We start from the raw sequence: 24,151 nt of genomic DNA on the forward strand, positions 1-24,151 counted from the left end.
TTTTAACTATTATCTTAGGTCAGTGTTTTTCCAATATTAAATGAAACTAGTTACAAGTCTTGTAACTAGTTTCATTTAACTAGTTGTATGTAGGAGACTACCTTAATATTTCGACTTTTAATTTAGATCTTTATTAAATGAATGAATGGACAGAAAAAACAATATCCACAAAGTTTGGATTCTTGGTTTTATTGAAGCCAGGGGTCTGAAAGACATTTTCCTTATCTTTGTCGGCATAAGAAGCTTGAATCCACATGGCAGCTTAGAGGTTACAGAAATGTGTTAAAAACATACAATCACATTTCTTAATTAATCCAGGACACAAAAATGCAGCCAGCCATGTGCTTAAAATGTATTGATATCCTGAATACAAAAAGACTGGAAGCAGAAGCTTAAAGTCTGAGATAGGTGAAGACCGTCAATAGTGGTTGAAGGCATTTCAGATAAGGTGTAAAGAGGCAGTTGCTTTCAATTAATATTTAAGAACAAAGTTATCAATGAAGAGGAAAAACATCCAATCTCTAAAATGAGCAAGTGCACACACCAAGCAGCATGAGGGCACTTCATTCCACTCAAGATAAATGCCTAATTTAACAAATGTGGGCAACCTATCCAACACACACCAGAGGGGGACATTTAAAATAATTTTAAATCAAATTTAGAGACCAAAACCATAACGTCATAAAGAGATGCTTTGTTTGAATGTCTACACAAACAAGGGGGGCAGCTCATAGTTAAATAGAAAAAAAAAATTATGTATATATATTTTTTTTTACCTACTTCAAAATGTCCCATAACATCCGGAGGAAAAGTGATTACTAGAACACTTACATATATATGTCACTAACAGAAATGGGTTTATCCATAGTTAACCACCCAGGGGTGTCTTTCATAACAACCGTGGCTAATATAGATACTTTTTTTTAAAATTTGATTTCCTTCCATTATTACATGTTTTAAAAAAGGTAAGGCAAAATAAACCTGTATCTTTAACTGTAGCAAAATGGAACAGAGTGTCCAAGGAAAAGTGCTTGCTTCAACATGTGGCATTTCTGCTTGTGGTTGCTCTTAAATTGTGCTTCGTCCACTTTGACAGACCTTCAGGTGCACATTCCACCCAATCAAAAAACAAAAACTACAAAATATTAAGAGCTTAATTTTGATCTAAGTACAAAATAACAGTAAGTAGCATTATCTGATGATGCATAAAGCAGATTATACACCAACAAGGTCTTGTTTTTGCTTACAGAAAAAGTTTTTACAACCTTTAGGCAATGCTTTTCTTTACCAGTTTTTTAAATGCAAGAAGTTTGTCATAGTATTTTCTTCATTCTGTAGAAAGTACAGACATATTTGGCCAGATAAAGCCTTTTCTAAAAGTTTATAGGGTGTCATTACAGTTTATAGGCAGGTCTGATGTGTGGAATGCAGGAACTCCATGCAAGAGCAGGATAAAGAAAATGGCCACAGGTTAATCTTATGGAAGACTAAAAATACAAATGCAGAAAATAGTGACTAATATGCATCTTTGGTTCAGTGTTCCAATTCACACGTTTATTTTTTGCTATTATTTAAATAGCAAAAAGCTGCTTTCTTCACACTTGCCATCAAATCTGTAAAAGCCACTCTACAACGTATCCATAGGATTAAGTAGGGCCTTTTTATATGGAGTTAACATTGAAAGTTTACACTAAATTAATCCCGGTTATGATGTCAAAATAAAAACCTAACAGATTATTTGATATGGTACAGTATAACCTTTGTAATTAAAACAAAACAGAAATTACATAAGACATTCAAGCAACCCCTTAAAGACACAAATTAGGAGCATTCCTGTGAAGGCAGGGCACCTAGTGTGACAAACTGTAAGCTGTACATTGAAGGCAAGGTTGTCATTTTAATAGGGCACTAAAGCAAAAAAGAGACCTGACTGGACAAAGGGTTCCTCTACTGGGATGTTTCTACAGCTACTTCACGTAGAAACTGGGAATGTTTTAACTGACATGCGAAGTACAGTGTTGATAAAAACAGGAAACTGAAGGAGGAAAAGTGCTGTTGAACACTGCAGGATATAATTACTTGTTTTGTTCAAACCACAGCAAAGAATTGTGTGTATTTTGGCTGCAAATGAGTGGTTTCAACCCATTAGTCTAGGGGACAAAAGCGCTCCAACTTTTTTTTTTTTTAAATCTATATCAGCACAGTTTCTATGAAGGCATTCAATCCATTAAACCCTATTAACTGGGCCACAGAAATCTCATTTCTGAAAGACAGACCACAGGCTTGTTGTACATTAACAAAAATGCAAAATAAAATAAATTATTTGGATGACGAGAAGTGAACAAAAAACCTTTTAAGCGGCAGTGCTACAGTGCATTTCCTCTAGTGTAGACAAGCACCTCTACTATGACACAAACAGCTAACCTGTACGAGGCACTTAGGAGTTATAGTAGAAAAGATGCTGCCCAACCTCCTCCCTAAATGTACACGTGTAGCTAAAGAAGCAATTCACATGCAGCCTCTAAGCCTGTCAAATCCCAACTAGTCTCATTTAGCAAAGAAGTCCTTTTCACTATTTGGACAGTTATGCGTTTCATACAAAATCAAGTTAACCTGAATAGTTTTTTTTTTTCTTTTTTGCATTTATATTTACATAATCCTTCGAGATGACTAGGGCAATGATATGCTATCAGCGATCTGGACATGTCATATTAGTGTCATGATGTCAGAGGCTTTTTAACATGTTACGTGATACAGATAAATGTTTCCTTAAACCAAGAAATGGTGCACAAAATAAAAGGAGGACCTTTGTATAAATACACAAGTATCATCTCAATATTTAAATGTTTAAATACCTTTCCAATTACAACCAAATTCCTTCCATGAGATGAGCTGAAGCAGAGGCTACAGGACCAGTATGTAACAACTCCTGAAATCCACGAGGAGAGTGTTTTACCCCAGAAACGGGGGGCCTGCAGTTCAGCGCATCAGGCCGACTGTCAGGGAGTGTGCACACATTTCCATAAACTGACATCTCTCAGAAAATAACATTTACAGTGGAAGAGAAGACAGAAATACACACATCTCATTAACACCTCCATGTCTGTTATCTCTACGCACCTTACCGAAAACATCCGATAGCATCAGAAACTCGTTCAGTGAAACCACTGTGCTGACTGATAAAAGTGTTGGGAATTTGGTCTTTTTTATGCTCACATGTACATATATATATATATATTTCCAGAGTATTAACACAGAGGACGATGCAGCTGTTTTTGTTGCCTTCACGCTTCGTTCTCTGTCTGCTGTATGTTGTTAGCTGAAACCATTGAGTCTTGCTTGCGAGTCATCCTGTCCAACTCAGCCTGGACGTCAGTCAAACCCGGCTTCTGCCCTTGAAAAAGAGAGGAGACAAAGCCCAAAAGTAATCTCCTGTAGCTTCTGTGTGTGATAATAACAGATTTTTGTGGCCAGCAAGCAGATGACAGGAGTTTGGATGGTGATGCGCTCCCATGCTGGTTATTGGCAGTTTGCTTCTGAGGCTGACACATGCAAAACTCATTAGATAAAACAACATGTACGCATGCATTATTCTTTCAACTTGGTCAGAGATATTCACAGTGCTAAGTGCTGAAACGAAAGGTACATGTCAGTGGTCTCAAGCAGAGATGAGTTATGCAACAACTTCTTCAGCCGGGTGCATCCAGACATTGCAGCATTTGATTTTGTTATATCAGTTATAACAAAATGAAAAGCAAATAGGTTAAAGATGAAAATATGAACTGCTGATGCCAATAATGGATTAAAAATAAAAAAAATAAAATAAAATAAAAAAAACTTGAGCAACAGAGCGGTGGGATATGAAATGGTGTGAGACTGTTTACATGCGTGTGCGTTCAGTATATACAGGCCTGTCAAAAGTTGCTTCATCTGTAAGATGTTCAGTCAAAGAAGACACATTTTCTTTCCCCCTTGCTTTAACGTTCTTAACCAGACTGTAGAGATAAAACTCCAGACAGCAAAATGTTCCCAAGTTTCCATTTGGCACAGTTTGCTTTCTTCTGCTAGCTTTAGCTTTCCTTCTTCCTTAATGACAGGACATGGCTGAAATCCTAGTGCTGTCACCAACCATCAGCAATTTCTGAGCAAAACTCTCACCCAAAATGAAAAATTGAAATGTTTCACTGAGTCAGCAGACCCAGAAAGTAAAATTAAAGAGCAACAGGCTAACTAATGTGATAAATATGTAACTAAATTATGACTGCTCTTAAATGACGGTAAAGCATGAGACGACAACACGGTTTTGCAAAAAGCAACAAGGCATTTGAAAAAACTAAGATTTGAATATCTTTTTGTTTTTTGTCCTTTTGCCAACACAGACACACGATCAACTTTATGTAAATTTAAGCTGAAATCAACCCTGACAAAAACAGTAACTTGTTTTTATGGCCAAACTGCATAATCCAACTATCTGCTGTCGTTTTGTTCATTTCTGATGTCTAAAGACAAAACAGAGCGTAGGTATTGCTTAGTTCTGCACTGATTTTCCTTATACAACTACTCCACACAATACTCACACTCTACCTGGTATCTTTGGTTCACAACAGGCTCATTAATATAAGGTTGTTGTCTCCCATTTACATTTTTAACCATTTACTCTCAAAACACCTGTGTGGATCCATTTGCTATAGAACTTCCTTATGTCACATTGATGCAAGTGTACAAATTTGCTACCTAAACTATTTTAATTACTCACAGGCACATATATAAACAGAAAATCAGAGAAAAACAACATCAACAAAAAACTTCTTTCAATATCATCCAGGTTTGAGAACATTTAGAAAGGGAATGCAGTCCTAATTTTGGTCAGGTGTTAATGTTATTTGTATCTGCATTAAACCGCTGACCTGCAATAAAAAAAGGTTAACACAACAACAAAAAGAAAAAGGACAGAGGCTCAGTGCTGTGTGGGTTGTACCTGTTTTCTTGGCGGACCCTTGGACTCCAGCCCCAACTGCTCCTGATCCTGGGCTTCCAGGGGCCCCGGTCTTTTTACTCAACAGACTGTTGAAGAAGTTGGCCAGCACTCCCTCATTTGCAGCCGCAGCTGTGGAAAAATAATATACATCAATAAAATATTATATTTTTTGTACGGGATTATATTTATTGACTCTTTTATAAGTTATTTTCTCAAAATCAAAGTTAATGATGAATAAAACTGTTTAAGATCTTAATACCCATCTATAATTCCAAATTGGCGCCTCTGCATAGCTTCACTGACTTCCTTTCACATTTATAGATTTGTATGTTGCATCTGTCTGATAATGATTTCTTTCTGAAATGAATAAATGGACAATCTACAAATGGATCTTCAGCAAGAATGAAAAATTCCTGCAAGGAGACTATTCCTTCTGAGATCAGATCTACTTTCACAACATTATTGGACATCAAAAATAAAAACTATGATAGTCTAACTCCAAAACCCACGTAAAATGACAAATTACACAGTAAAGAAGGATGAACATTTCCATGTCTGTTTTTAAGTGCTCTGTTTGTGCCCTGCCTATATTTAATCATAAAAAATATCCAACAAACAGGACACCTTTGAATTAAAAGTTTTCATGTGACCACTTGGAGGCAGTACACTGCCAATTTAGGGAAACCATGTTAAAGCAATTTCCTAACAATTTAACATAAATAAAAACGTACAGGAATCTAATCTATAATCAGACACTAATGTTACATCGTATTTGTTTGGGACAAAACTTCAAAACAATAAGATGTGAAAAAAATACTCCTAACCTTTCATGTTGGGGTCAGGCTTTTTGACAGCAGCCATTGGTGAGCTGGTGATGGTTGGTTGGCCAGCACGACCTGCAGGCCTTGGAGACCCAGAGGTTGTCCGTCCAGGGGACTCCTGAAACACACATGTACAGTTTAGTTTGTGAAAAGGAAGAAGAGGTGGGGGGTTCTTACACTGAAGAGACATTGGAACACTTACTGTTGCTCCTCTTGTTGGCGTTGCTGGCTGCTTTGCTAACAAAGACTGCCAAAAACAGAAAAGAAAGAAAAACATTTTTAAAAAAAAGAAAGAAAAAAAAAAGTCTCTTTCAGAAACAGGCTTCTTTGATCTCTTTAGTTTTACATTTTTTAGACCTAACACCTTAACAAAATCTTGTTAATGACTGCATGTTGCTTGTAAGATGTGGGAGGGAAACTGGCTATAAGTCTGTATTAAAAAAGGAATTAAACTTTGAAGAAAGAAACCTGTTTTAAACCCCACTTCACAGTTCATTTGCCCATAAAAAATAGTAGAGGTAATGTTATTAATGTTCTTGAAATGATTTGAATAGAATGTAACAAACTAAACATGTAACAGGGATTTAAAGAAACAATGCCTACCTGACAATTTCATATAGAATGTAAAGTTGGGATTTTGCCTCTGAATTTGTCTTTTGCATCCACACACCGAATTTTAACTTCAGGATAGAGTTTTAAACACTCAAACTTTAGGATGTGCCTATAAAATGTCAAAGTATTTATCATACCTTCATTTTTTCACCACTGTCAGAATAAATTCTGATTTAGCAGAATTTGCTTTATGAAGTGGCATTCAGTTACACCCCACCCCCCCTCTAATCCCAGCATGAAACAATATAATTAATTTTCATATTCTCTATTTGCTTCCAATAGCAACAATTACCTTACAATCTTCTTTTTAACACTATGTAGTTTGATCAGGTAATGACAATTCGGTTTGTTTTAGAGTAAAAAATGAAGACTAAAATCTGGTGAGTGGCTGACATTTACCTGCTGCTTCATCAGGAAAACCTGCTCATCCTCAGCATTTATCTCTTTGTCATGAACCAGCTGATGAGAAGCAAATAATTTCAAGTGTGAATAGCACTGCTTTAATGTTGCATTGTAAACGTAACTGTGTTGTCTTAACGTAACTGTGTTCTTAAGTATTTACCTTTCGTACTGGTGGCTTTGTGACAAAATCTTCAAATGGGTCTTCTGGTCTGATCGTTGTGAGATTTTCATGCAAAATCCCAATTTTCTTCTCATTATCCCATCCTGATGGACTGAAGAGGATGGAGACAACTGTTCAAGTGCAGTTTAAGTGCTGCATGTTGTTGTAGAATATTTTTAACATTTTATCAAAGTAAAACCTGGAATTACTTAAGGAAATTTGAGATTAGAATATGACTTGGCACAAAAACAAGATTAATATTTACATTTCGGAGTAGCCATGAATGAAAAAAAAAAAGCCCTTATTTAGATTTACTTACATGAACACTGCATCCTTCTCCACCACCAAGGCAGGTGTGACAAACTGAAAGTCATACATCTTGTGTACAATATATTTGTATAGCAGATCCAAGTTTTTCTCTTCTTTAACTGAAGTATAGATCAGGCCAGCTCCATCTGTTGTAGTTAGTTAAGGAAGTAATTGGTTTAATGTCACAGAGGGCAAACACAGCCATGGGGGAGAAGTGCTCAATTACAAGCAATACCTGTTAAATAGGTCTGTTTAAACATTTTATGTTTCTTATTAAATGACAAAACAACATATTAAAAAGGATACATTGTAAGCAAAATCGCCTGATGTAGGACTGAATGAAATCAAAGTGCTCTTCTCTGAAGTCATGCTCCTTCTCTAGTACACTGACAGCATCACACTACAGGAATCACAGTTAAAGAGATGAAAAAAGTTATTTTGTAAAACAGACAATACAACATCTTAGAGAGCCAAAAGTACATGAATACACCAACACTTGAAGGCATTTATACTCAAAATGATTGTTGCATTTTGGTGTTAAAAGTTCTCCACATATTCTCTACTTGGGAAAGTTAAGGGCCACAGGTGGTACTGTTTGTACCATTTTCTCTTCTCCCATAGGCATGCTTTTGTAATCTGTGTAGAATGTGGGTTTGTATCATCCTGTTAAAATGAATGAATGTTTCTGGAAAAGACATCATATTGAAGACAGTATATGTTTCTGTCTCTGCACAATTAACTTTTCTACATTATACTGTTTATATTGTACTGCTTGGCACAGGTTTACCACAGTAATCCTTTGCCAATGTGGTTACAACAGCTATTGAAGAACGGCAGTTCTTGATAGATTTTCTAAGAAATCAAAGATCACAGAGGTCAAACAGAGGCTCATAAATACTTTTTCACAGATTTGCTGACAAGCTGGACATCTTCTGCCCAGTTTGTTTCCTCAAAGACTCATACTTTAATGGCGCTGCTTTTGTTCCAAATAACAGAAATCACGTACTGATAACGAGTGACTGAAATCATGTAATTAATTTTTTTTTTCATTACTACATCCTATTTCTTTTTATTTGTTAATGAAAAGATTAACAAATAAAAGTAGGTTGGCAGAAAAAGCATGAAATATTTATTTGAAGTAATTTGCACTGTCTGTGACTAGAAAAACTTGCCAGATTCACAGAATCATACAATTTTGCAAATTCTTCCATCTTATTTTGATTTGTGGTTGCAATTGATTTAAGTTTTTTTTTTTTTTTTTTTTTAAATGTTTTCTGGCTGTTTCTGTGTACCTGGCAGGGACTATTTGGAGGTTCTGCAGTGCAGAGCCATTCTTCCTATGACAAGACAGACAAAATCAATAATAAAAAAGATGCATTCTCCGTTCTCTAGTCACAGATAGCATGTGACACTGTTGATGACTTTTCAGCACTAGGTTTTGCCTGGGAGGTTAAATAGCAAATATAAATCCAACATTTTTTTCAGAACATACTGCCTCATGAAGCGTTGAGTTACATTAAAACATCAGCTGGATGGTACAAACCTAAATGGGCTTGCCACAGGGACAAATCAGATCAGTTAAAACCAACAAGAGCAGCTGCCAGTGTCTTCATGAAATCTTTCTCTGCTTGACTAAAAAGGTTTTGACTAAAGATTTGTTGTAAAGTGGAGATTATGAAAACGTGAAATAAATAAGAGGTTCTGTAAAAGTTGATAAACTAAAAAGAGGTAGGTCCAATCATTTTATTATGAAATTTGAAGCAAAGAATTACAATCTGAACCCCCATGTAGATGTAACTTTACTGCCAGTAATATATCCACTTGAAAAGTGCAAATTATAATGTGCAACAATGTATGAAAGAAAATAAAATCCTATAATACAGCTCCATAAACTTGGAATTTTTATGCTTCTTTCTTTACGTCACTTCCCCTTTTTGGTGTTTTTGTTAAAAAGACAGAATTGGTCACACAACAGAAACGGCTTTGTCAGACTGGTAAAAGCCATCAAAAACGACCTGTTGTACTTTAAAGTTATTTACCTTTGTGCAAACTATTAGCACTGGAATGCCCAGGTTGTGTGTGAGTACGTTGTCTCCAAGCGGTAGAACGATGGCCTCGTCTTCCCCCGATGTCAAGGCTCGTCGTGGTGAGGATGGAGTGGCATCCTCTGGTTCTGCGTACTCTTGGAAAGCTTTTACCACTGGATGGGAGGGAGTGGGGGTAAAATTAGAGAGTGCAGTTAAAAAAAGACCAGACAAAACTGAATATTTTTCCATTTTCCTTTGAAATCAATGTTATCTTCAAATTTTTATGATTAAAAGTCATGTTTAGTGGAACAGTTTAAAGGATTTTTTGTAATTTTTTCTGGCAATTGTAGGTTATATTCCTATTTTAGGTCATATTCTTTACTGACTATAAAAAAAAATGACATGTGGTTTGTTTGGTTTACAGAAGCACAAATAAGAACAGGTAAATAGTTTTCATAAAAACTTTAATAAAGCTGGTATATTTTCCCAAATACTTTAGAAACCTGCCAGACAGATCTAAATTATATAACAGAACATGTCTAACAAATCACAGCTTATATGTCCTCTGTACAGCAGTCACTTTTGACTTGGATATCCTCTTTGCCGAGTCCTCTGAGCCGCCTACAGTATTTAACGACTGCATGCAGTACTAAAAAATAAAAATAAATAAATAAATTAAAAAAACAGTACATTTTAACTGGGTGTAGTCTCAAACTGTGTCCCATCTGGTCCCCGACTGATGAAACATCCCATAACCCTGCAGAAGCAGTTTTAATTCATACACTGAAATAAGCAGCTTCTTCCAGCTGACTTCCAAGTCACTGACATATTTAATGTAGAACCAAAGAGAGCAAATAGAACTACGCTACACTTCCACAGTTAAGTAATGAGTTTTAGGTGAAAAGGTGGGGAAAAAAGATAAATAAATTGCATTCCTAACTCTCTTGTAGTGCTGGCCCAGCTGTCCTGCTGTTTTCAAAGCTGCTGTGGAAAGTTGGGGGTGGGAGGTTAGAAGCAGGAAGCATTGGCCTACTTCCTCAGGAGCATTAAGAATGCATTTGGAGAAAGCCCACAAAACCAGATTGGCTTCTCAATTTAAGTCAAACCCTTTACTTTCAAATAAGGAATTTTGTACACAGGGCTAGAACTGGTGTAAAACTTCAGCTAAAAGAGAATCCGTCATAGAATACAGGGTTACACAAATTCTGCAAACATGCATAAAAATGTTAAAGAATGTATTTTACAGAAAAGAATACAATATTTAACACTGTCTGCAAAAAAACAGACTCATGTTGATAGGTCTGCATGTTAGGTGTTTGAGGTTGTTTTAATAGTGAGAAGTCATGTAGTTCTTTCTTGCTCATGCTGGACCTTCATTTGGAAAACAAGAAAGTCTTATTGAACAAAATCAAAAACAAGAATCCAGTCCAGTTAGGAAGTAAATAAAAACAGCATTCACCTAATTTAATACATGCATGTAAATTTCTTTTTTTTCATGAGTCAAGAAAAAAGAAGGAAGGGGAAAAAAGAAGTAGCAAGGGCAAGAAACCCCCAAAATGTATGTGTGACTTTCATAATGGTGTGACGTTTACACTGTAGCAGTGTCTGAGGAAGCTGGGAGCCGTGTCAGTTATCAGAGCAGCTAGTATAGATGCTTTAATGTTTGTAGTGTATGAACACCTAAATCTGACAACAGAGTTTGGATTTGGAAAGTGACAACACCAGATAGGGCAAAGTCTATCAAGACCTACTTATCTGTTCTATAAACAAGGGTGAGGCCAAAAGGCATCAGTGTTGACCCTTCTTCAAATATAATATACTCAACTACTGAAACTGTACCTCAAATATTTCATGTAAAAATATGATAAATGTTAGGAAATAGTTAAAGCCCAACTCAAACCGTTATTAAAAGAATCTTTTCAGACCAGCTATAGGTCAAAAGAGCAACTTTAATCTACTTGCTGATTCAACAGAAGTCAAACAGTTGGCTATTAAATAATGCTAGCTTAAAACTGCCAAAATAATCCCTGTATCGTCACTATGAAGAAGTCAGTTAAATATTTCTCTTTATAGCAGCAGTATGTTGATCCTGTAATTTGACTAAAGTCGACTTCAGACACCCAACCTACTTTTAGTTCCAGCATGCAGCAGACAGAATGTCCGGCCCACTGACTGAATTCAGACCAATTGAGTTTGCTTCCTTTGCGTTCTACAGCGCTCTTATTGGAAGGGAGGAAACCATGATGCAAGACGCCTGCAAGACTTCCTGGACAAAAGCCATTCACACAGACACACAGCTAGACTGTCTTCTTTCACTCAAACACTATGTAATCCAAGTCAAATCATTGTGCTATAGATATTGTAGTAGACATTCTGAAAGGTGCTCAATCTGGCTGACATGCCTCAATTAAGCTTAAAGTTTGACCCTGGAGATCAGACTTTATGTACACATAAACACGATGATTACAATTTTTAATTTACAACTGGCCTTAGGTAAAATCCAAAGTTTAGTTTTCCAGCTGAATTGTGCAGGTTATGTGAAAAAAATGGCTACCAACATGTCTACAAGAGACAATGAGATCAATAAATCCAGGTTAAAATATGAACCACTTCTTGCCAACAATGCTCATTTAGAATATGTTGAGAACCTTTCTAAACATATAAATTAACTTATTATATGAACTTATCAAATTAACTTAAAAAGTAGCCTCTGCAAAAATGTTTTCAGATCTAAGAGCAATAACAGCAACTTGGGGAGAATAGAGGAATCATTTAAAAAAAAAAAAAAAAAGACCCTGCAGGCTGAACTAAGCAGTTTGAAAAGCAAATATGTTTCCAAACACAAAAGATCAGTTCATAAGCAAGAGATGACTATGTTCTAATATTAACGGAAAAACATCTGAGTGCATCACACTCATTGATCTGCAGAACTTGCCTCCAGCCAGTACACACAGCTGAGGATCATGGGCCTCTCTGATGATGACCTCCATGACAATGTGTAATGTTGTACAGTGCTTGCCTTCTATACTGTGCACTAACCAAGCTCTTCTATTTCCCCCAGTAGCCAGTCAGCAAGGAGCCTTGGTTTCATTATGTAAGACTCACATTGCTTCCACCATGGGATGCTTCAGGCATCTTTAGTGTTGGCAGTTTATTTAAGCCATCTCCCGACAGAGCAGTGAACACCATGTATGTACACTACCAGTCTGGACACATGTTCCTTTTTGACTTAAGTGTCTCATAAGATTTGACTGGTACTGTATGTAAAGTTTAACGAGTTAAGCACAACAGAAAACAGACTTACACAAGCGCTTCAGTTTCAAAAAGAAAGGCTTGTCCGTTGTCCACATGTATATAAGCTATGATCTTTTAGGTGAATGTTAATTTCACCACTACTGACTTGTTCAAAAACAGGCAAAGTGAATTATTACTTACTCCTCTGTTCCATTTCTCTCATGTCCTCTGGGGAAATTTTGAGCTTGTCCACGTGATCACGAAGCACACTTGCCCACTTCTGCAATGACTCCATAATGGTCCACGGCCGTGACATGTCCGCAACAAACACAGCTAGGCAGTCAGGTAGTGACTTAGCTGTGACAGCAAACTTAAGAAGGCCTTTGTGGTATAAGTCTCCATCCAGGATCCAGACATTGCAGCGGGTAAGGTCTACATTGCAACAAAAAGAAAAAACACACAAACAAATAAAAACAACAAAAAAAGAACAGAAGAAAAAACAATGTAGAAAATGTAGCTGCAAATTACAGTTTTGTTTTTTTTTTTTCCTTTTAGAAAGCTGTTGCAGCAGGCAAACTCACCATCTCGGTCTTCATCATGGACATTTAAGTAAAGATACTCCAGTCCCCTTCCCTTCTTGTTGTGTTCAGCTCCTTGAAGTTTGGCCATGAGTGTTGTTTTTCCTGATCCATCCTCACCTGCAGGACATTTATAGCGTGTCATTCTGAAGTAGTCATGGCATTTCAACCCAAAATATATTCATAGCCAATTTATAATGCTAAATAAAGAAAACTGGATTTACATAAAACAAATACCTATAATATTAGTTCTTGAGTTTCTCAAATGACCAAGAACAAAATGGTAAAAGTTGTGTTTTCAAGGCAAGGTTCAGAACAATATCTGCTAGAAGGCTTTAAATTTAAGTGATCATTCCCATAAAAATTTAAAAGCAACCAAACATATCAAGTGCAGAGAGGACTACAATATCTCATTCACATGTTCCTGATTAATAAAAAGCATAGATTCTTACAGTTTAAAAAAGCTTATCCAAAATATTATGACCCAATCAAAATTACTTCTGAGGACTAATTTGTTTATCAAGCTTTGATAGCAAAGGTTTGAGGTTAAGAAGCCAATATTACATTGACAATAAACATTAGAAAGTATCACATGTGCAGACATTCGATTTTGACAGCTCAGAATGGTCTTAAAGTATGCCATCCTCTCTCTTCGGGGAGAATTATCACAAATACACCCCAGAAGCAGTTTTACAGATGTAAGAAGCCAACAAATACTCACCAAATACCAAGATGTTTTTTCCTGATGGCAACTTTGAACTCGATCTAGTTGAAACTTCACTCAGTATTGAAGACCTATAAGAAATAACACAACATAAGCAATAGGCATCTGATCTATGGAAGTCAGATTGGTAGTTAAGAGGCATCCATTGCAGCTCCCAATCCTTGAACTGAAGTTGCTGTGGAAACGTTTCAAGCTGCATATTCTACTGATGGCAATATTCCTCAAACTAGCCCAGAGATGAGCCCACGACAACACATACAAAAACAGGAAATGATCATTCAACAACGGTCCAGTTTTTATTTGAAAGATTATGATCATCTGAATTGATATAATCTGCCAAGTTAAGACTTTCTTAATAGCGAGATCCCAGTTGACATACTTTATGAAATGTATTTAAAAATCATTTTTTTGTATCTTCCTGTTAGCTTAAAGTAACCCCCATAGAAGCTACCTAATGTTTAGCTCTTGTGTCTACATGAACTGCCAAAGCTTTTAGTATTATGAACTACTACTTAAAACCTTGCTGACCCCAAAATTAGACGCTTTAAAAGAAAATAAAAAACAGGAATGAATTATCCAGGCTTGTTAAATGAAACGTAGCGAAAGGGAGTCAGCAGTTGACCAGTTAGCTGGCTAGCTAGCATAAGTAACATTAGCACACTGACCGCTCGGCTTCAGTTAGTGCTAACGTTACTGCTAGCCGGGCAGGCGGTGCTTGATAGGAAACAACCGGCAGTGACAAAGCAGAACTACGGCGTCTCTGCTTTTCCTGCAGCTGCCTCGGCTGACAAAAAGTCATTAAAAGAATAGCACAACTTGCCAAAGGTTTTGTCCTTCTTCGTCTTCGTTGTTATTGTCGCCGGACCCGGCTGCACCCGGGAGCTGTTTCTCCAGAACGGGAGCCATCTTCTCTTTCTACACCCACAAAGGCAAGGCCCTGCTGCTTGGGCACCACTAGCACCGCCTTCATTCAAGTAGTCAAGGGTGCGTTACATTCATTGACAGCGAATTCGCGTCGGGACTCCGCACCTATAGCTTCTCTTTGAATAATATGCTTGTTGCAGTTATTTTTATTTCGTTGGTCATCATTTATCGAATTGGAATGATAATTACATATATCAAATATGTATGCTTTTCACACATGGACTTTTTTATTGTATAAATTTGAGGTCAAACTACCAAACAACTGTTCTGGCGTCATCCCAATAACTGATGTCATAGCAAGTTAAACAGCTGATGGCGAATAACAGAGTGATCTAATTTATTACCTCGTGCCTGTTAGCTTTTCACACAGTAAATGACAAGAAGACCGAGTTTTGGTAAAACATGTCTTTACAGATAAAGAATTTACTTATTTTAAATTGCTGTCCCCTATATTGATGTAACCGGTTTGTGTGCAGTTTAGTGGGTCAAAGTTTAGCTACATAACCATAAATGTTGTTTCTTACAATTCATTTTGAAACCATAACTAATTTTACCATAAAATGTGAAGATGATGAAAACAGATTGTTGTAATTGACCTAAATATATTTCAAACAGTTCCAAAAGAAAGCAGATTGGGTGCCCTGTAGTGTCCTGTTAACACATTTTAATTGACTAAATTTTCTTGTGATATATTCATTAATTTGCAATAAAATCACAGAAACTGGAAAAGTGAATGCAGAACTAAAAGGCAGTTTAACTTGTATGAAGTTAGTACAGTAATAGTTTTTACATAAACCATTTGGAGCGACTTTCAGTGTGCACACCTGTGCATATTTAAATAGATGAAGAAGCCCAGCAGGATTGCTTTATTCTGCTGAATGAATTCAAGCTTACAGTTGACTGTGTTCCTGGACTTCATTTTCTATTGGTCAGGTTGGGCGTAATGTTACATGATTGTGTTAAACTATGCCACAAGGTTTTCACCAGATGAAAAACACAATACAGAATTTTTATGGAGAATTTGATGGTCAACTGTTTCTGCATTTATTTGTGTACATTGTACAATGAAAAGTGTACAGGTAGGCTCATATCTTCTACACTGAACTGAACTGACTTGAGTTGAGTTGAGATGAGATGAAATAAATTGAATTTAATTGAACCGAATAGAAATTAATCAAATTTATGAGACAAAAATTACATCAAATAATCCAGGAGACTGTCCAGCAGATGATGCTATTGGTCCTTTTTAAAAGCTTATTTTGAAAAAGACTTAATTTGCTCTGTTAATGTTAAAAATTCACATATGTATACTATTTCTATTAGAAAGTCAGATATTAGGTAATAAGTTTTACCGGGAGGAAAAAAAAAAAAAAACTTAGTTGTTATCTAAAAGGCTAAATGACCTAAATAGGCACATTTTCATCTCAGGCATTTACTGTAAAGTATGAAGTTCTTGCAAATAAGATACCCCACACCCTAGTATTTTGTAATTGAATTGACACAGGGTCAAAATTTACTTTACTGGCATCAATACATTGCCATGCCAATAAAGTGCTGTGTTAATACAGTGCATTGCTTTCAATGGAAAACCATCCAGTGACTAGTTTGGCCTTTAATTACACTAGACATTTTGACCTGTTCTTTGCCTTTGAAAGAAAAAGCATGGCAATTATGCACACCACAAATATTTCTTAACTTTCCTAAATAAATCATAGATTTAAACGAATCCCTCTATGTGTGCCCTCCCCTGTCTCTGGGAACTGTGCATAGACCATGCAGTTTGTCACATTCCTGCATACCCTCACTGTGGTGGTGAACTATAGACCCTTAGTGTGCAATGTAGCACAAAACACCTGTTTCTTTATCTTGCTTTGTTTCCTTCATTATGTCAGTCTGGGTCATCTGGACCAGGAGTTGCAGACAAATGAGCTTTAGACATTAACCATTACTTAGGGGGATTTTCCAAGGCTTACCCTCATGTCTTTGGTTCTTGTCTATGTGGAGCAGAGTGGTTGGCTGGGATGGTGGTTACACTCCTGGGAGTACATTCCACAGCTTTTGCATCATGTGAAAGTCAGCCTTCCCTTCTCTTTTGTCACTGTTTGGCCCTGCTGTCAGCAGGCAAAACAAACAATATGGAGCTTATGTCTTGGTTTTTACACCAGTTTAAAAGGAACCGCTTTCTTTATATTGAATAGAATATAGTTAATTATTAAAATACATCACTAGATTAAAATATTTCTATATAGATATGATTCATAATATTTCTATCACATATATATTCAGTATCAGTCAAAGATTTGGACACATTTTCCCATATAATCCATTCAGAAAGTGAGTCCAAACTTTTCACTGGTACTGTATGTGTAGATATACAGTATGAGAGTTGTTTGTAAGTTCACATGGATGAAAACATGCATCATTCAGATTAGCATTTTGTAAATGAGACACACTTTCTCTTAACACAACTAGATAAATGAATTAAACATATTAGTTTGATAAATTTGATCTTAAAGGCCAACAGGTTTTCTCCATCTCAATAGTGGATGTCTTGTGCTATCAACTTTAATAACAGGAGAGGGCGCTGTCTCTTCAATAATACAGGATTTTCAAGTGGAACATTTTTTTTTTTTATATTATAAAGGTTCCATACTCATTTTTTCACTCACTATATGTATGAAACACATGTTTATTTAAAAAGGAACAACATATTTGGTGAAAATGGAACACAAAACATTTATGAACCAAAGAAAACATCAGAAAAACCCACCTAAACAACCTGAAACTTTTGTATCTGGAGATTTCTGAGTTATGTCAAATCAAAAAGGCAAACATTAACACTGCTCTAATGCATCCTTTCTTTTAATCTGTAGTAACTGCTCCTCATCTAAGTGAAACTGAAAATCACCCATGATTGAGTCAAAAAGCAGGAAGATCTACTTGTCGGGTTTCATACCAACTCATTTGTGATTAAATGCAGGCTTGGTGATTTTGAGTGATCCAATCAAATAGCTTTTTGCAGTTATATCGATTCTGTGTTTTCTCGCAGAAAGAAACCATGAAGACAAATAAATCCAATCTTTAATCTTTATACTGAAAGGCAGGGCTGCTAACAGCTTTTTTGATTATGTGCGTTTTAACAGTTTTTCATGAGATTACGCAAGTTATTTACATGTACAATCACTTTACCGTTGTTGCAGATATGGTTTCAGAAAGTATTCTTAAAACATGTGTTAGTTATCAACAGTTTTCGGACACCTCTTGCCTGTGAAGTCTCTAGTGACATTCAGCTTGGATCAAATTCTTAAAAGCTGACAACATGATTATCTGGAAAGGTCGTCTGTTGAATTTCATAAAGTCTCACTCAGACCTGACTTGTCCCATTAACACCTAGAAGGCAAATAGCAAAGAGGTGCAATGCTTCAGATTACTTTGCAGTAGTTGTGGTGAACATGTACCCATTTTAATGTGACTGACTGGCGACCTTATATCAATATCAAGCTATGCACATACATATTCGAGACAGACTGTCCTTGTATGTTCAAAATGTCATGACATCTGTAAATTATAGCAGCTCCATAAATTTGGTAATTACTGATTTTAGCAGTTTTAAGCCAAAAAAACAACAAAAAAAAAAACAAAACCCAAAAATGTTTTTAAAAAAATTGTTTAAAATTTCCTTTGTGAATTTTTAACTCTTTGTAACTCTAGGAAGAATAAGTATGCATGTTATTCTGCTGACATGTTTGTGTTATGTAGTCTGTTGTGCTCAAGTGGTTTTACTGACATAATGTCTCTTATGCATAATTTATATTGCACCATTACTCCCGGAGAGACCACTAACGCGATTTACCAAAGAATTTCTTTCTGACAGATTGAGAGAAAAAGAAATATGCAATTTTTTTTTTTTTTTCCAACGAAGTGTAATAACTGGTGGTTCGTACATGACCCCCTCCCTACTCCCTCCAATGAATATTTCTGTTGCAACAGGGAAACAAACGTGCGCTGTAGTGGGTGTGTGAGGGAGAGGAGGGGTTATAGATACTGGGAGGGTATAGATTGCAGACAGAGCAGTCGTCGGGTTGGCTGGATTGTGATAGCGACAGATGTCCAGAAAACTACGACAGGGCACTCCTCAGTTACACACACTGCACCTCGGAGAGCAGGGGCGGAATCTGCAGCTGTCACTCCAAAGGGTTACCTCCATTATTCCATCCAGACTGGAAAAGAAGACCTACTGAGTTCTTATAAAAAGAAAAAAGTACAGGTCAGTAAAAAAAAAAAAAAAAAGTCGTTTTTTATTTGGTTGTACATTTGAAGAAGGAAAGAGAAAAAGAAAGAAAGAAAAAGATTTTACTTTACCATTGTTTCATCCTCCTGCAAATATAGCCTATGTTTAAAAGTTAGTATAATAAGAGTGTTTTATTATTTGATTTACTTTAATCATGTTGAGAATAAAACATCGTAGAATAAAGTTAATAGAAAAAAAGACCTTTTGTCCTACAAACATGTCATTTTACATTTCACATTTTTAACTGTTCGTGAACAAAAAAAAGGGCTGAGCAGTAGTTGAGGGAAGCAGCGATGGGTGGCCTGAGATGGGGGGATGGAGCACCGCTTTCAATGCTCCTGCTCGTGTATAGTTTAATTCCGCTGTGTAGAAACCTGCTGCAGTCCTCCATAAAGCAGCTACATCTCAGCGTCAGTGTTTTCTGCCAACTTTGCCCAACCCGTTGCTTTTGTAAGTGAAATCAGCTCTTGGTGAGGAGTCCCCCATCCTTTGTTAGGGGCCGGCACATTCCGGAGACTCCATTTGCATTTGCATGTGTTTGTCCTTCATCTTTCAAATATCAGCGTCTAGAAATGAGTCTACTTTTTAAATTTCACTTTGTCTGAAATGGCTCTGACGTCACTGTGAATTAAAAACAAGACTGCCAATATTTTGATTTAAAAAATATGAAGTTTTCTTTCTTTCTTTCTTTTGGCTTTGTCTTGAAGCTGGAGACATACAGAGAGGTATGGGGAAAAGAAAAAAGCAGGAAAGGGAGGAAAACTATTAGAAATGAACATAAAGTATGCTGTAATCATTTAGAAGGATACACTTCCAATGAAATGAATGCGATGAAAGCAGGTATGACGACTTTTTCAAACGGGTGTCTTGGGTGTATCCAGATTAATCCAGCCAGGTTTTATGGCGCATCCAGGTTTTATGGCTCTATTGCAGCACTACGGACAGTTCCCGATTGGTCATACCTGTATCCTCTTCTACCATGCAGGTTAAAAGTCCTATATGGACATAACACTGAAACATACACAAATGTTGGCAAGTAGGTCTAATCAAGATGTTTCACACAATCAGTCTGCGGGAATTTAAACAGATGTAATGCCTCCTAACCAGTGCAAAAGTGACCCATTTTTTATAGTTTGTGTTCAACCAGACTTATTTGTTCATTCTTTGCTGAAATTTAATCCTCAACACAAAGATAAACTTCCCGTTCTTTATTTTGTCACTGCTGCATTCTGTGGCAATCACTGCAGTATGTACTTCCTCCACAGCCACAACAGTGTTGGGAAATTAAGTCAAAGAACTTATGTCAGCAGCACATAGGCCTATTTGCACCACTAAGTGTCATATTACTGTGACAATTCTAAATGAGTTTACAGAAGAACCACCTTAACAATTAAGACAATGAATGTGAGTCAGCTCTGAATTGTTTCTGTGTTTGTTGAAGGACCCTTTACATTAAATAATTGTAGTTTGTTATACTAAAAGAGAAATAGTTGAGTATGTACATCATTGAGTTTTAACTTGGACTTTTGGGCTCATTTGGCATTGAGCCTCTCAGACATTCCTGAAAGGATCGAGTCTGCGGGGCTGCCTGACCTCAGTAAAGTTCCCATGCATTAACATTTGTATTCCAGCCAAAGTGTGTTTGACAGGGAGCAAGTTCTTAATTGAACTTCCCGTTCTCTTTCAGACAAAGGGACTTCTCTATGGAAGTGAAAGCTCTAAGTCAAAGTCACAGAACATTTCTGGATAAAACTGCAATCAATATTTATATTGTCACTACACAGTTGAATATGATTTGTTATGTCTAGATCAGATTTGCATAGGCAGTGAAAGAAATCCCAAGATAAATAGATGGGCAGCTATCTTGATTTTATCTTTTTTTTTTTTTTTTTTTTTTTTAAACAGAAAAAAACAAACCAAAGGGATTAGACTCTTGACAAATTCACTTGTATGACACATACCAATTGACAACATGATTAAGTTTTAGGTCTGTAGTAGTAAGTCAGACTGGTTCAGGAGTTTTTTAAAGTAGTAGTATCCTCACATCAAGGATATTCTTGCTCAAAAGCTTTAAAGATGTTTTTGGTTTTTTTTTTACTAAGTTCTGAGCTATGTAAGTCAGGTGAATTAGAATTACATGGAAAATGTATTTTGTCTTCATACAGGAGCCATCATGGGAGGCAGACTGAGCAAGAAAAGAAAAGCATATGATGTGAGTGACCCCAAAGACAAAAAAGAAGAGACTGCTGCAGGGGATGCTGGTGCAGAAGAGTCTGCTAAAGTGGAAGATGGAGCCCCACCCACTGGAGCTGAGTCAACAGCTGGGGCAGACAAAGTGGTAGAGGAGACTACTGTGGCAGCAGTGGCTGCCATTACTGAAGCAAAGGCAGCCGTAAACGTAGCTTCAGAATCTGCACCATCAGAAGAACAAACCCCTGCAGTTAAAGAGGAAGCTTCTCCAGAACTGGCATCAGCAGTAGCTGAACAATCAGCTGCAGCAACAGAAGAGCCAGCTCCTGTTGTAGAGGAAAAAGCTGTAGCAGCAGCTGAAGCGGATCCAGTATTAGCAGAGCCAGTTGCAGCAGAAGTGGAAGCAGTTCCAGTAGCAGAGACTGTAGAAGCTCCAGAAGAGCCTAAAACTGTGTCAGAGGAACCAGCTCCTGCTGCTACAGAGGAAATTGCTCTAGAACAGCAATCAGTGGCAATGGAAGTAGCTCCAGTGCCAGAAGCACCAGCTACAGCAGAAGTGGAAGCAGCACCAGTGGAACCAGCTGCAGCTGCAGAGGTAGTAGCACTGGTAGAGCTATCGGTAGCTGCATTACCAGAGAAAGCAGTTCCTGTAGAAGAACCAGCTGCACCAGCAGAAGACGTGGCTCCAGTAGAACAGGAAGAAGTTGTGGCAGTAGAGAAACCAGGTCCAGAAACAGAGGAGCAAGTAGCAGATGAACCGGCTCTAGCAGCAGAAGAACCTGTGCAGGCTGAAGCAGAGCCTGAGTCTGCCGCTGAACCCGAAGAACCCCTAGTTAAAGAACCTCCAGCAGATGTAGAAAAAGTACCAGAGCCAGATACTGGTCTAGCCAGCAAAGAGGCAGTGCCCGATGTTCAAGAGCCAGATCCCATCCCAGAAACTACTACTGAGCCAGAAGTCACTGTGGAAGAAACAGTTGTTCTTGCTGCTGTCCGTGACCCAGAGCCAGAAGTTGAGCAAGTGACAGAGCCAGTGCTAGAATCAGAAGCAACACCAGAACAAACCCAAGAGGCAGAGCCAACACAAGACGCAGATCAAGCAACAGAGACTGTGGCAGAGCCCGAGCAGAAAGTAGAGCAGGAATCAGTACCAGAGCCAGAACTTGAACAACTACCAGAGTCAGAGTCTGTGAAAGCACCTGAGATAGAACCTGAACCAGAGCAAGCCACAAAGCCAGAGGAAGCCCAATCACCAGAACCAGAACCTGAAGTTGAGGACGTGAAGCCTGAAGCAGTAGAACAAGTAGAAGAAAGTGAACCAAAACCAACTGTAGCCACATCTGACACTACTGAACCTGAGACTGTGAAGGTAGAATCTTCTGAGGTCTTGTCAGCTGACGCAGCAATAACCGCTGCTGAAAATCAGCCTGCTGAAGAGGAATCTGTTTCAACAGAAGCCTCTGGCTCCGAGGCAGCTGCTGAGCCAGAGGCAGCAGAGCCCGTCCCTGAGATAGTCATCTCGGAGTCTGTCTCTGCCAGCGACGTTACTGTTGAAACCGCAAAGGCAGCTGAAGACCCTGTTCAAGAAGTGCCTTGTCCAGAGTCTGAGGTGGAAAGCAAGATGGAAAATGGAGATTTAGAGAACTCTTCTGTTCCAGAGGATGTGGCAGATGCAGTTCCAGCGGTGAATGGGGAGTGCAAAGATGACACTGCCACTATGGTCACAGATGCAGAGGAATGTGTTAATGGGGATGAAAAGCTAGAGGAGACACCTACCCAAGAGCAGAGTGACTTTGAACTGAAAAAGGACGTGAACCTGTGTGGGGACGTCCAGGAGGTTCCCGATGCAGTCACAGAAATGGTGGAGGGTCTCAGCACTGAGGTCACCCAGGCAGTCTGAACAGAAGCCGTCTTTTACGTCACTGAGAATTCAGTTCAACCCCCTTGATGGTGACAGAAAGCTATCAAGGTATCACAAACACAGCTAGGCTTTCTGAAATTCTGTAACCACTGCAATGTCTTTAGTGGTAACTCAGGACAAGGGTGTTTTCTCTTGAGTAACCAAAAATGAAATTCAACCACTTGAAGATATAGTGTGACAGACAGACAGACAACTAGTGAGATGGGAGTGCAGAGAAGAGATTTGCATCGATAGTTTAAAGCTGGACAGCATGAAAAAAAATACTGAAAAGAAAATCTGGTAATAATGAATATATAAATCTGTTTGTATGTTTGAGACTGATAAATGCAAAGTGGGTCATTGGAAAAACATTAATTACTAGCATAGTATTGGATTTAGAATTTCATATAACCTTTCTATTACTATATGAAGCATCATGACATAAATGTTTGGCCTTTTATAATATTGGTACCTGTAAGGACTGTTCATTTTACAATGATTGTTCAGAATAGAGAATAAAGAGAGATTGCTGTAGCCCACACTGATCTTCTTTTCGTGCATCTTCTCAAGAGGAAAAGGAAGGGGGGGGGGGGGGGGGGGGGGGCACTAATGTTTTTTTTGGAGGTTGTGGCTCAAAATGTTATGAGAACCATTGGCCTCAGTTATTGATTTATTACTACTTGAACTTTGAGTTTAACCCAAAATAACTCAAAACATGAGCATTTTAGGTTTTACAAAGATCATTCAGCTTCAGTTATCAAACCGATGCACTTGAGTCACCATTTTCAAATAAATCACGCACATTTTCACATGAAAATGTAGAGCATGCTATCACGTTGAAATCGTCTAGATATTTTGTATACCTTCCACAAACATCAACCATCTGATAAACTTTTGGACATGCGCTTGAATCTTTTGACTTGTATAAGTTTGCAGTTGAGCACCTGCTGCAGGGAGTTAACTCACTTCCAAACCATAAAATCCATCATGTGCATACTTACAGA

At 37.6% G+C, this 24,151-nt stretch overlaps 2 protein-coding genes across 4 annotated transcripts; one reads left to right on the top strand and one right to left on the bottom strand.

The window, feature by feature from the left end:
- Window positions 1-186: 186 nt before the first annotated feature.
- On the bottom strand, window positions 187-14,798 carry dync1li2 (dynein, cytoplasmic 1, light intermediate chain 2). 3 transcript variants are annotated; one of them, XM_079241334.1, is made up of 13 exons: window positions 14,666-14,798; window positions 13,843-13,916; window positions 13,125-13,241; window positions 12,745-12,975; window positions 9,322-9,482; window positions 7,589-7,682; window positions 7,293-7,428; window positions 6,974-7,085; window positions 6,811-6,870; window positions 6,002-6,046; window positions 5,803-5,917; window positions 4,979-5,107; window positions 187-3,389 (listed from the first exon to the last, which is right to left on the bottom strand). In XM_079241334.1, the coding sequence occupies exons 1-13, from the start codon at window positions 14,749-14,751 to the stop codon at window positions 3,373-3,375; spliced, it is 1,377 nt and encodes a 458-aa protein (XP_079097460.1). In that variant the 5' UTR covers window positions 14,752-14,798; the 3' UTR covers window positions 187-3,372. The 3 variants fall into 3 exon arrangements, with proteins under 3 accessions (XP_079097460.1, XP_079097459.1, XP_079097458.1); XM_079241333.1 differs by having other exon boundaries at window positions 187-3,394; XM_079241332.1 differs by lacking the exon at window positions 187-3,389 and having other exon boundaries at window positions 3,551-5,107.
- A 4,096-nt stretch (window positions 14,799-18,894) lies between these two features.
- Window positions 18,895-23,671, top strand: LOC306754890 (uncharacterized protein). Its single transcript, XM_079239031.1, has 2 exons — window positions 18,895-19,036; window positions 21,226-23,671. The coding sequence occupies exon 2, from the start codon at window positions 21,234-21,236 to the stop codon at window positions 23,145-23,147; it is 1,914 nt and encodes a 637-aa protein (XP_079095157.1). The 5' UTR covers window positions 18,895-19,036; window positions 21,226-21,233; the 3' UTR covers window positions 23,148-23,671.
- Window positions 23,672-24,151: the final 480 nt, after the last annotated feature.

The sequence above is a fragment of the Telmatherina bonti genome (genome assembly GCF_933228915.1).
Source record: "Telmatherina bonti genome assembly, chromosome: 1".
Taxonomy (NCBI): domain Eukaryota; kingdom Metazoa; phylum Chordata; class Actinopteri; order Atheriniformes; family Telmatherinidae; genus Telmatherina; species Telmatherina bonti.